The sequence below is a fragment of the Benincasa hispida genome, chromosome 5 (assembly GCF_027475165.1).
Source record: "Benincasa hispida cultivar pf3 chromosome 5, pf3_genome.v1.1, whole genome shotgun sequence".
NCBI lineage: Eukaryota > Viridiplantae > Streptophyta > Magnoliopsida > Cucurbitales > Cucurbitaceae > Benincasa > Benincasa hispida.
Genome location: NC_143482.1, coordinates 69,485,378 through 69,498,289, shown reverse-complemented (window position 1 = coordinate 69,498,289; position 12,912 = coordinate 69,485,378). Strand labels below are relative to the sequence as shown.

The window sequence follows — 12,912 nt, the reverse complement described above, 5'->3', positions numbered from 1 at the left end:
TCACATAGGATTAAACCATCAAATGGAGAGATATTGCCCTTCCTTACAATCGGGGCAAATGACCCGTCTGCAATTCGAATACGCTCATTACCAGCACTTGGATTATATGACATAAATAACTCTGAGGAACTTGTAAGGTGATCAGTAGCCTCTGAATCCACAATCCATGGTTTTTTACCATTTATACTAATCAGGCCAAAAGAAGGGAAATTACCTGACTGTGCAATTGTACTCACCCCAACCGTACTCGAGCTATGTTTACTATCACTAGAACATTGCTTCTGAGTTGGTTCATCCACTGAGTCACTTACCAGGGCACGACTAGGATTACATTTGTCATGAGACTGTCGTCGCCTACTATTTGGGGGCTTCCCGTGTAATTTCCAACATTGGTCCTTTGTATGCTATAGTTCTTACAGTGTTCATAAACAGGTGGAGATTTTTTATCACCATTAATACCAGACGGCTTGGCGACGAAGGCGGCTGCATCAGTAGTAAAAATGGTATTATTCATGGCACATGACTGATCCTCTTCCAACCGTACTTCAGAACAGACTTCTCTAAGAGAAGGAGTTGGGCACTGGCCCAATATCCGACAATGGACACCATCAAACTTTGGGTTTAATCCAGCCAAAAACACATAAACACGATCTGCTTCCTCAATCTTCAAATATTGGGCTCCATCCTGTGGACAATTCCAGACAATCTCTCTACACAAGTCCATTTCCTGCCACAACATTAATAGTTTGTTAAAATAAGAAGTAACATCCATGGACTCTTGTTTGCACTCATGTATCTGTTTGTGGAGTGTATATAGTCGAGAGACATTCTGTCTTTTAGAATATAGATCTTGCACTGCCTCCCAGATATCCTTGGCTGTTGCAGCATAGAGTAGTGGTCTTCCTATCTAGGGTTCCATACTATTCACCAAAACAGATCGTAACAACGAATCTTCCCCTTTCCAAATTCGTTCTTGTGGATTATCTAGTGTCGGCTTTGGAATTTCCCCTGTCAAATATCCAAACTTGTGACGCCCTTCCAAGGTCATCCGAATTGATTGGGACCAGGAAAAATAATTTTGGCCATTTAATTTTTTCCCTACGATAAATCCTGCAGAATTACCTATCGAACCAGATAAGTAGGAAACATTAGGTACGATAGGCAATGAGTTTACCAGATTTTCTGAATAAACGGGTTGAGGATTTGCACCGAACATCGTATCCAAATCAGAAATCTGTTGTTGTAGGTAAGCCAACCGTTGTCTTACATCGTCCGGATAACGAGTTGAACTACAAGTGGTTGGAATAGGTGCTGGTCGCTTAAGCTGGTCAAAACCTCTGCTGTTGACCATAGAAGGACCATCGGGTCGGGCTCGGTCTGGTCAGGTCGGGCTGTGAAGGAATCACGCGGGTTGTACTCGGGTCGGGCTAGTCGGGATTGTGAGACAACGACACAGAAACTTGGGTTTGCTCCAGACCGGCACCAAACCTGTTTAGATCGGACCGATAACCATGCTTCTCGCGTCCGATGCTCCCGATTCTTCCCCGATCGTGATAGCTTCGGTCGAAGGTCGTCTGTTCTTCGCGGCCTCGGCTTGTTTCTGCGTGGAGAGACCCGATCGGTGCAATCTGACGTGATGGTTCCCATTGATGCCGACTTTCCGATGATTGCAACTGGACAGCAAAAATTAACTCCGGTAGGGCATCCTGAAAACATTCTTTTACAGCTGCTCGGATCGCCGTTTTCATGTCAAAATTTGAAGATCCATCAGCAGAAGAAGATTGGGGTTGATTCTCTTCCATAACGGCTAGGGTTTTGTCACCATGCTCTGATACCATGTTAAAAATTAAAGAATAGAGAAGAGAAGAACACAAGGTTACGTGGAAACCCTAGTACAGGGAGAAAAAGACTTTTCTTATTCTGTTTTAAATCTGATACATTGAACACACAGGGACACACTGTATAAATAGACAGTAGAAAACCCTAGGGGTCTTACACAATTACATAAATGCCCCTAGGTTAATAACCCAATTTTCAACACTGTTACATACTTTGCAGAATGGGTTATTGGATTTGAATTAAGCCCACCATTTTGGCCAAAAAACTACTTGATCTGTTAGGAGAATATCAATTTGTTAGGATTCTTGCAAACAGAAAATCCCAACAAGCATACAAACATCCAAGAAAGCACGAGGCAAACACCCTTGTGTTATATATTTACTCCAAAAAAAAGCCAACTAACAATAATGTCAAGCTAAGAACAACTAGAAGAAAATAAGAACCAAAACTCCTCAACACATTCTCCACAAATACAAGTCCTTATGCTTCAATAGGATTCTCCACAAGTCTAAGTAGAATTTACCAATTTCTTTGTATTTTGTTGTATTTGTTGCAAATTCCAATTTGAGTATCAAATTATACATCTACTTAAACACTTATAATTCAAACTTTTTTTTAACAGTAAAAAAAAAGAAATAAAAAAAAAAAGTTTTGCGGAAGGATTCTTTGATTAGTAATACTTATCAATCTAAATTAGCTCTCCAGAGTCCGAAGGCATAAACCATGGACAAGCAGGAGGATGGAATTACCAGAAGCAAGGGCTAGGAAGATGAACACCACAGCTGTGAGCTTTCTCAATCCTTCTCCCGCCATTCCTTTATCTTTTCACTTTCACTACACTTGAACTTGGATGTCGGTTCCCCATTATATATTCTGTGATACGCCTAATTTTTTTAAATGTTTTCTTGAAAATCTTAAAAGTTTTTAAGGAATGAACAGCTATGCTTTGGCTATCGTAACAGAATAATCACATGGGTACTGAAATTGCAGAGTGACAGTTTCGAATGTAACAATTTCAATTTCGAATGTACTGAAATAGAAAGTAGAACTATTTCAGTCCTTTTTGTGCGGGTTCTAATGATAACTTTTCTTTTTTGTCCTTTTTGGGTATATAATTTAGAAGAGTAACACTATTAAAAGTGTTTTCAGTAGACTTTTTTAAGTGGCTTTTGCTGCTGTTGTGGTTTTATTTTATATTAAGGCAATCTCGATGTTTAGTGTCTTTGTACTACTAGCCTTTGATTTAACAACTGGGCATGTCATATGGAAAACTTCCACGGTAGGCATTCATATGCAAGCTGAATTATCAACTAATTCATGCTATCTATTTTAGGGTGTGTTTGGAATACATGGTACTTTCACTGTCAAATCACTAATCACCCATCTTTCTCCAGCTTATCCAATCAATCAGCCTTTAAGAAAGGCGTTACGGAAATCTAACAGCCTCCAATCATATGCAAACTACATTATCAACTAATTCATGCTATCTATCTTAGGGTGTGTTTGGAATACATGGTACTTTCATTGTCAAATCACTTGTCACCCATCTTTCTCCGGCTTATCCAATCGATAACCTTTAAGAAAGGCGTTACGGAAATTTAACAGCCTCCAATGAGTCAACATTATCATATGGATAATGTTATTTGGATCTCTTAACTGTTCAAATGTTTTGCAAAAGAAGCTGTCCACCCATTAATCTCCAAATAGATGTGCAATGTGTAAGGAAATAGGGAAGACCTTCAGCACCTTCTTTATGACTGCTGCGATGTTCAAAATTGCTGGTAATTGCTGGATTTCGTTACTCAAATTGTTCAATATCAGTTGGGTTTTTGAGAAAACCTTCAGAGACAACGTCTTGCAGATTTTGGTGGGACCAAAACTCAAGAAAAAACAGCACATCCTATAAAATAATGCAGTAAAGGCAGTGCTAGTAGATTTATGGTTTGAAGGAAGCCAAATAATTTTTCATGACAAGGAAACTCCTTGGTTTTCCAGATTTGAGGCTGCCCGTTTGAATGCATCCATGTGGAGCTCACTCTCCAAAGCTTTTGCGGACTATTCCAGCCAAGAAATTAGCTTGAACTGGTGCGCTTCCTCTTCCCGGAGTTCTAAAGTTGCTATCTCAGTTGGTTGCTCTAGGAATCAAAGCTGGTTGCTCCTTTCTCAAAGGACAGTAGCTTCTTCTTTTAGTATTGTATTTTGGAACACCCTATGTAATTGTTTTACGTTTCTTGTATTAGTTTTGTGACTTGTTTAAGATCTTATTTGTTTGGGCCGTATTGTACTGAGATAAACTGATCAAGTGCATATCTTTTTGTTCTTGGAGATGATGATGGTGCCAAGGGGGTGTCAACCTAGTTGAGATGTCCACCGATCCTAAGTTTGAGTCCTTTTTTCCGTATCTCTGGTACATTGAGCATTAGTCTCTTTTCATTATCTTAAAGAATAAAGAGGCTTGTTTCTTTTTAAAAAAAATACAGTTTCAAGTGTTTAATTAAAAAAGTAAGCCATTTTTTTAAAAAAATTGAATTGACAACTATTCAAAATAACTTTTGAAATGTATTTTTAATTGATTTTATCAAAAGTATTTAAATAAAAATGAGTTTTTTAAAAAACATTTTTTTAAGCCAATCCCAACGACCTTTTACTCATTCTAGAGTAATCTAAGACATACAATGCGTCCATTTTAGTGGGCCAAATCATAGTTCTTAAAAGTTCAGATATCCGAGATTGGCTAGCAATACTCTTCTATCATCCTCTTAAAATTTAGTAGTCAGGTAAAGACCTCTTTAAGTGCTTCCTTTGCCTTTGTTAGACGGAAGCTGATTGTTTCTAATGGCTTCAGTACAAAGTCTTTATATACTTTCCTGTCATCCCATAGGCAGCAGGCACTCATCTACGGCTGACTTGTACAAAAAAGAAAAGAAAAAAAAAACTTTGGAGTTGCCGCTGTCGGAGTAAAATTCCACATTTGGGAAATCTCAACATCCTGTCTTGACACAATGGATATATAGGATACAGATGCTGTGGTTCAATCACCATGTTTCCTTTGATATTTCATTTAATCAATGAAATTGTTCCTTATCCAATATATATATATTAGACACAATATAGTTAGGGGAATGGCTTTATGACATTACCTATATGAATGGTGTGGGTCTAGTTGATATTGTTCACCTCTAAATTTTAAGAATCTCTATTTCAGTTACTAATCTGTGCACCTCTGATCAATAGCCTTTTTCTAATGATAATTGGTTGATTGTCGGCATGCGAAGGCAAACACATTGTGAGTTTTCGAAACAGAAGTTTATAGGTGGATTACAGCACTAGGGAGGGTAAACAAGAATTATATTCATGGGGTCAAGATTATACATGCCATAATGTCAATGTTCAAGATAATTCACTAGGGTAACTTGTGTTGCTTGCATTTGGTGATTCTTGGGTTTATAAAATCAAGGGAACTTAATTATGAATTGAGAGAAAATGATTAAATGAGATGAAGCTATGGGTCAGTAAACATGTGCGTGCTTACTGCTTCCAGTTCTTAATGGAGTTGAGTAGCAGCAATCAACAGCTGATTTATTCAAAGATAGCATGTCAACTTTGGTCAATCCCAGATCCGATCACATTTACATAACATGGGGACAGATTCAGCAATGGACGGCACAAATACATAAACCATTGGAGCAATATCCGTTGTACCACATGTCGTTATCACAAGCTCCAACACATTCATTGTTTGAAGTACACTGTCCCCTGAACGACGGGCTCTGCTTGAAGCAAGTCTTTCCTTCCGTCTCCACCACCATCCATCCTGTAAGTAACAACACAACATAATTCTGTTAATCTCTATTTTCATTTCGTGAATAACCATGAAATAATGGCAGCAGATAGAGTACCAGAAGCAAGGGCTAGGAAGATGAACAACACAACTGTGAGTTTTCTCCATCCTTCTCCCGCCATGTCTTTCTCTTCTTAATCTTTCAGTTTAATTTCCTGCACTTTAACTCCAACGCCCACATCTAAGACTCAAACTCAATACCGCCTTTTATATGCTGTATGTGACATACCTCTTTTCCTTTCCTTTCCTTTCCTTTTAATGTTTCTTCAACCAATTAGAGTATTAATTTCTCTAGCTTTTTCCTATTATGATAGAATAATCATATGCATTTCTGTTACATACTCCAAGTGCAGAATGAAGCCTACCATTTTGGCCAAACAAAACTACTAAATCTGTTAGGGGAGTATCAATTTAAAATGAAATATTTCTTTCTATACTAAAGGCTATATTATTTGGATTTTCCTTATTTATTGATATTATTTTCCATACTTAATCTATTTTATCTTTACATTTTATGTATTTCTATTTACGTTCTCAATTTTTCTTTTCAACATGTGGAGTTGGAGGTAAACTAGTTGACCTATGCTCATATTGACATGTACTTAAATTATTTAGGTCTCGTTCAATAATCATTTGACTTTTAAAAATAGTGATTGTTTTATCCCATTTTTTTTTTCTACCATGTTTTTCAATTGTTTCCCCATTCCATTGGAGTTTCTATTAAATCATCAAGAGAAATATTTTATTCTTTGAAACAACATTTCCATCTTCATAATATGTTATTGTTGTTTAAAAGTGGGAGGATGTTATTGAAGTGTAGTAAGTAATCGCTTAGTAATTTTTAGTTTAAGTTTGTTTTCACAGGTTAATTGTATAGTATGGTTAGTTTACTTAGAAAGTTAGTCATCTATTAGAGGATGAGATCTATTGTATTGTATTGAGATATCTTTAAATAAAAACTCAACAAAATGAAAGTATCTTGAAGCGAAAAAGAGAGGAAGGAAAAAAAAAGAGAGAAAAAAAAGCAACAATAATGTAAATGAACATAACAAAAGTGCCAATAGAAGTGGGGTACAAGGAGGTAAATTTGGTTTAATATTTCATTTCTTGCCCTTGCAAACTCCAGCAGTTGTAACCATATATCCTTTGAAATAGGTTTATAATGCTGAGCCTGAGTCAGGAAATATAACATACATCAAAGAAAATATTCGGAGAACGCATTGTTAGAAGCTGGAACAAGCAACACTGACTTACAAGTTGTACGATCTTATGTCTCGAATATTAGTCTCTTTTCATTATATCAATGAAAAGGTTGACCATTTAAATTCTAAATAAAAAAACAACTAGCCAACTTTTGGAGAAACGCTCGTATGGCTTGCATATATTCTAAAAATGTTCTAAATAGATCTGGTGGAAAAGTTTAGTTATGAATGGATTCTTTTTCCTAAAGTTTATAGAATAAAGTCACTTACCTATCAAATAAATAAATAGCAAAGGTTCTATTTGATAACCATTTGATATATAGTTTTAGAAAATTAAGCTTATAAAACACGATTTCTACATATGATTTTGTTGTTTTCTTATCTACCTTCTATAAAAAGCCATCATGAGTTAGCTAGTGGTAAATAAGAGAACATCCCTTTTTTTAGATATAGAACATCTCCTTGATAAAGGGCTAAGAGGACATGGATTAAGTTTCATTGACACCCAAATGTTGTAGGACTAGACAGGTTGTCCCATGAGATAAGTCAATATCTACCTTCAATAAATGTTTTCAAAATCCAAGTCAAAATTGGAAACTAAAAGAATTAAGTCTCACTTGAAAATTATTTGATTTTAAAATTTGAATAGTAACCCATATATCATTCGTTGTTATGATGAAATGGGTGACAAAAGATCCTATCTATAGATAATCATTTAGTTTTTGAAAATTAAGTTTATCAACCCTATTTTCACTTATAATTTTTATTTTTTGTTATCCACTTTCTTACTTGATGTTATAAAAAAAACAAGCCAAGTTTTGGAAACTAAAAAGATAAAGTTGATTTTAAAATTTTTGTTTTTGTTTTTAAATTTGACTAAGTTTCAATTGTTTATGAAAAGGAAAAAAGCATAGAAACTATAACTAGAAAATTAGAAGGAAACAAACATAAATTTTAAAACCAGAAAACAAAAAAACGAAATTGTTATTAAATGGGGCATTCATTTTAAAAAGCTGCTTTTTGGTTACAAGGAGGTAGTTAAGAATTTAAATCTTTCCTTGAAAAAGATGAAAACTATGGTAAAGAAATTGGAAGAAGCAACGAGACCTAAATAATATAAGTACATGTCAATCTAAGCATAACTTAATTGGTTTAGGCATAGGATACACAATGTTGAGGATCTCATATTGGAAAGATGAAAATCTTTATAGGATACATGGATTACTCATCTCATCGTTAATTGGGTTTGAGACAAAACTTCATGTTTATCTAATATGGTATCAAAGTCCATGAAGCCTAAATGAATATTTGATCCAAATTTTGGATCTGACATAAGAATGGTGGACTTGAGCCCAAAGATGTACCATCTTAAGAAGGCATGTTGAGGATCATCCAATGAAAAGACGAAAAGACCTTACAATCTTTATTATACAGATGGATTATTTTTCTTATTATCAATTGATTTTAAGATGGAACACTGTGATTATTTAGGTCCCATTTGGTAACCATTTTGTTTTTGGGTTTTAGTTTTTGAAAAATAAGTTTATTTCCTCCTCATTTGTTACAATGATTTGCATCTTAATTAAGTACAATGGTTGATTTCTTAGCCAAATTTCAAAAATGAAAACAACGTTTTAAAAGCTATTTTTTTTAGTTTTCAAAATTTGGCTTAGTTTTTTAACTTGTTGGTAAAAAGTAGATAACAAAAGAAGAAATTTGGAGGTAGAAGTAGTGTCTATAGGCGTACTTTTAAAAAAACAAAATAGTTACCAAATAGGGTGTGAAACCCGGATCTCAATTTCCCCTACTTAAGCAGGTAATTAAGGAAATGAACTAAGTATGAGTTAAATCGTATGTTGAAGAGAAGGAAAATTCTAAGCGTTTGAATAGATTTTCTTTGAGTAGCTTTGAGTTGAGTCTTAACTAGTAAAAATTTGGCTAAGTATGAAGTAAAAAAGAAACCAAGCATTTGGTGTTAGGAAGAATTAATGCATAAGGCTCTAATGAGGTTAAGTTTGTAGAGGTTATAAGAGATTAAGCCTTGAAGTCAAGGACAACCATGCGTTGAGCTTGTGAGGTAAGGACACATGTGTTGGGATGATAAGAAGACTAGACAATGCGCGCGGACGATCGCGTAGCTGCTTGCAGTGCTAGACGATAGCGCTAAATGATGGGCTTGGGCACTAGACGATGGGCATTATGCTAGACGATGGGCATTGTGCTAGGCGATGGATGAAAGCGCTATGCGATGGGCTATGCGCTGAACAATGAGCGACGACGAGATCGTTAGATGATAAGCGACAACGAGAGATCACTAGACGATGGAGCTATGCGATGGGTGCAGGCACTAGACAATGAGCGACAGCGAGAGAGTTGGATGATGAGCGACAACGAGAGATTACTAGGCGATAAGCTGTACGATGAGCGCAAGAGCTACACAATGAGCTAGATGATAGGCCAAGCCATGATGGGCGCATAATGAAGTTTTTATGCATTGTTGAGGCTTGCAGTACACAAGGCTAGCGAGGTTAGTTTGCATCGGTCTTGTGCAAGAGATTAACGGTGTTGGCAAGCAACAAGGGGATGCTAGCGTTTAGTCATGAGGGATGCATTAGCAAGAGGCTAGGCGATGGCAAGACAAACCATGAGGCGTTGAGTTGAGACCTAGCTTGGTAGCGTTGATGATGTGCTATGTGCTAAGGTTGAGTTATGCACCAAAACATCCGAGGGCATGTGGGCGCATAGGACAAGGCTAGTAGCATGCGTTGGAAGAGTGTGATGGTCATAGTCCTAGTTAAACGCATGTGCCAAGGGTGAGCCAAGGGAGTGAAGAAGGTATGCGACCAAGCAAGGATTTGGACCAAGCAAGGACTTGCGATGCCTTGAGGTTAGTGTGGCATAAGTGATGCATTAATGAGAGAGCTATGGGCTGATGGATTCACCCGGACAAGTGGCTAAACTAAGAAGAGGTTGAGCTTGAGTTAGTAGGAGGTGGATAAATAGAGTTTTATGCAAGGAAGACTTATGTATGAGGAAGACAACTCAAACTTCATGCAAGTAGGTGAGTGGCATGGAAGTAGGTGAATGACAAGGAAGTAGGTGGTGTCAAAGCATGGCACAGTCACTCCAAAAGTTTCTAAATAGGAGGTGTCATGCATTGGAGGCCTCAAGAGATGATGAGGATCAGTTCCTAAAGCCTATAAATACCATCACAAGTTTTCTCTTCAGTTCATGACACAAATCATCTTCAAAGTATATTAGGAAGAGTGTTTGAGAGCAGATTTGGAGGAAGCTATGCGTTGATCATGAAGATTATGTTGAGAATGTCCTAGAACTCGCAGTTCGTGTTAAACATTCTATTTTATCAATAAAAACGACTTGTTAATTTTGCATCTTATTATGAAAATCCAATAAACGCATCCTTGGCTATAGTCTGAATGCTGTAACTTTATGTAGTGACATAAACAGGATCAAGTTGACAGTATATAACCTAAATGGTCTAATGAGTATATGGATGAAATTGGGTATCTCATCCTGGTAACACTATTGGATGTGGCTCACTCTGTAGTTGTTACATGAAGTTGTAAGGTGCTACAAACGATGTGATCCACAAATCATTCATGTTGAGACATGAGAGTGGGGGCATCCTATGCAATGAGTTTGCATATAGACTAGACCACGAAAATAGTCACTTTTCTTTATAACGATTGTTTATTGTTAATACTGACTATTTCATTTATTATATAACCTAGGTTAACTCGATCTTAATCTTGAGCTAGCTATGAACTCTTGTTTGTTCGGGATTATCCTTTGATCTGTAAATAGTGAGAGTAGTCCAACAGCACTGCCTAATAAACTTACCATTTTGGAGATAAAACCGGATGATAGCTGGGGACATAGCTTTGCAAGATGGAATTCACTCCTACCCTATTTAAGGTTAGTAGATAGATTTCTCTCTTAAGTACTAACTCCAGGTCTTGAACAATCGAGGTCCGCCTTCTCATGATAGAGAAAGGATTTGATTCATAGAGATTATAAATCATATCATATCAGGCTAGGGCCAATAGTAACCTTGTCTTTGCAATCTTCTGTAGAGGTTTATCGGTGTTGTTGTCCCACAGACCTTATCATGAACTTCTTCAAGTCTCTTTGCTGCTTCTTCAACGCCAGTGATCTTTGAATGCTACTGTGCATCCTTTAAAAAGAGTCTCGCGTAAGGTAGGTTTGGGTGTAGCAGGACTTGAACCTGCGACCATTAGGTTAAAATCCCAATGCTCTACCAACTGAGCTATACACCCAAAAAAAGTCAAATAGGTGGTGGATGAGGATTGATGCAGAAAAGAAAAAGAGGGCGGCGCCCCGCTCTACAGGTGTATCAACACAGGACCTCTGCTTTCACTATTCCACAGGTTGTTTCGTCACTTACTACGCCCTTCCTCGTCTCTGGGAGTCATTCATTAGAGGATCAGTAAGAACTTAAGGAACAGGATGTAGTCACAGGGGCAAAACGATATTTTTGATTTAGCTGTGATTACGAACAACCTGTGAAGGATACTTACTGATTATGGTTATTAAGTGGACATAATATATCTACAGTGAGGGGAGTTCAACTATGGGCTATAATGGAGCATCCTATTAGTTAAAAAATGGGGGTTAGATCGGACTAATGAGTTTAGTCGATTAATCTCGAATCGTTGGAGTCCATGATCTGTAGGTTCGCGAGGTCCCCCTACTAGTTTGTAAATGGATAAGCTTTAGGGTAACTTGAGAAATTAATTTGAAATGTTCAAATTAAACGGAACAAGAGAATAAATATTTAAATATGATTTAAATATATAAAGATGATTATTGTGCAAAAAATAATTTAATATTTGATATTAAATTAATTAATTTTTTTAATTAATTTATAGAATTAATTTAAGAAAATAAATTTTTGAATTAAAATGGTTTTAAATCATTTTATGTTTTAAAAAGAAAATGGAAAATCATTTGCATGGTTGCACAAAATGGAAAATGATTTTTCTTCATTACCATCATCTTTATGCTCACACAAAAGGCATTATCTTCTCTACTTTGATTCTCCAAGCATGAGCTGCAAGCCATGCACTACATCTCTTTGCATGTTCATCTATTATATATAAAGAAGATTGGAGTTGTTGGAGAAGAAGAGATATAGAATTTGAGAGAATTTTTCTGAAGAAGAAGAAACTATTTTCTTCAGTCGGGCTGCTGTGAGCTTTTCTTGTTTCTTCACATCTTCAAGCTGTTCTTGAGTCCTACAACTCTACCTAAAGCTCCAAGAGCATAGTAGGGAAGGCATTGGGGTGGTTCACGTTGATATCAAGTGAAGACAGCAGCTGAACAAACGTTTTCTTGAAGAGTTCATCAAAGGTATGTTCTAAAAACCCACTTTTTAAGAAGAGCATGCTTTAGATTTTGCAAAAGTTAGTGAATTAGAATGCTTATGGTTCCTTGATACTTCTGCTACATGTTGTTTGACTCTTTTAGGGCATGCGTTAATAGCAAGACCATGCGTTGATCAAGTGGTTCCAAGAAGAGGAGATGTTGTCGGATAGAGAGGTCATGAAGTAGCATCACATTGGGACGAGGAGTTCTCTCAGACTACTCGTGCGTTTTGAGTGATTCCAAAGTCGCCTAAAAGCTATGAGAGTCTAGTTTTCAAGGCAAGTCTTCCGGAGAAAAAGCTCAAAGTAATTAGGCTGAAGAGTGAGGAAAAGACAGAAGGATCGAGCTATCGGGTAAGCTTGGGCCAGTCTTGATGATTTGAGGATTCCGACCAAACCACGAGGAGTTCTGAGTAGAGATTTCAAGATAAGCTTCTTGAGACATTTAAAAAACATGTTTTTAGAAGGAAGTGTCTCAAAATAAGGTCTGGAACTATGAGTAATCTAAGCTTGAAGTTGAATATTGAATTTAGGGTTCAAAAGGGAGCTCGAGGACACCAAGGAACTTCTAGAGAGAAAGGTTCCTACCCTACTAAGTTGAGTGGTATTTCCTTTAAGTCTTAAG

At 36.7% G+C, this 12,912-nt stretch overlaps 1 protein-coding gene and 1 non-coding gene across 2 annotated transcripts; both read right to left on the bottom strand.

Annotated features, from left to right (window-relative positions):
- Positions 1–5,398: 5,398 nt before the first annotated feature.
- LOC120077479 (defensin-like protein) lies at positions 5,399–5,875 on the bottom strand. Its single transcript, XM_039031361.2, has 2 exons — positions 5,739–5,875; positions 5,399–5,653 (listed from the first exon to the last, which is right to left on the bottom strand). Exons 1-2 carry the CDS (start codon positions 5,800–5,802, stop codon positions 5,490–5,492), a joined length of 228 nt encoding a protein of 75 aa, XP_038887289.1. The 5' UTR covers positions 5,803–5,875; the 3' UTR covers positions 5,399–5,489.
- Positions 5,876–11,107: 5,232 nt separating this feature from the next.
- On the bottom strand, positions 11,108–11,180 carry TRNAK-UUU (transfer RNA lysine (anticodon UUU)). Its single transcript has one exon. It is a non-coding gene; the product is annotated as a tRNA-Lys (tRNA).
- Between the last annotated feature and the right edge of the window lie 1,732 nt (positions 11,181–12,912).

What these genes read in the sequence shown, in the direction of transcription:
- LOC120077479 (XM_039031361.2), bottom strand. Translation starts at nt 5,802, where the DNA reads ATGGCGGGAGAAGGATGGAGAAAACTCACAGTTGTGTTGTTCATCTTC. An exon ending in CTTCCTAGCCCTTGCTTCTG is followed by an intron (nt 5,654 to 5,738) that starts GTACTCTATCTG and finishes TGTTACTTACAG; the next exon opens with GATGGATGGTGGTGGAGACG.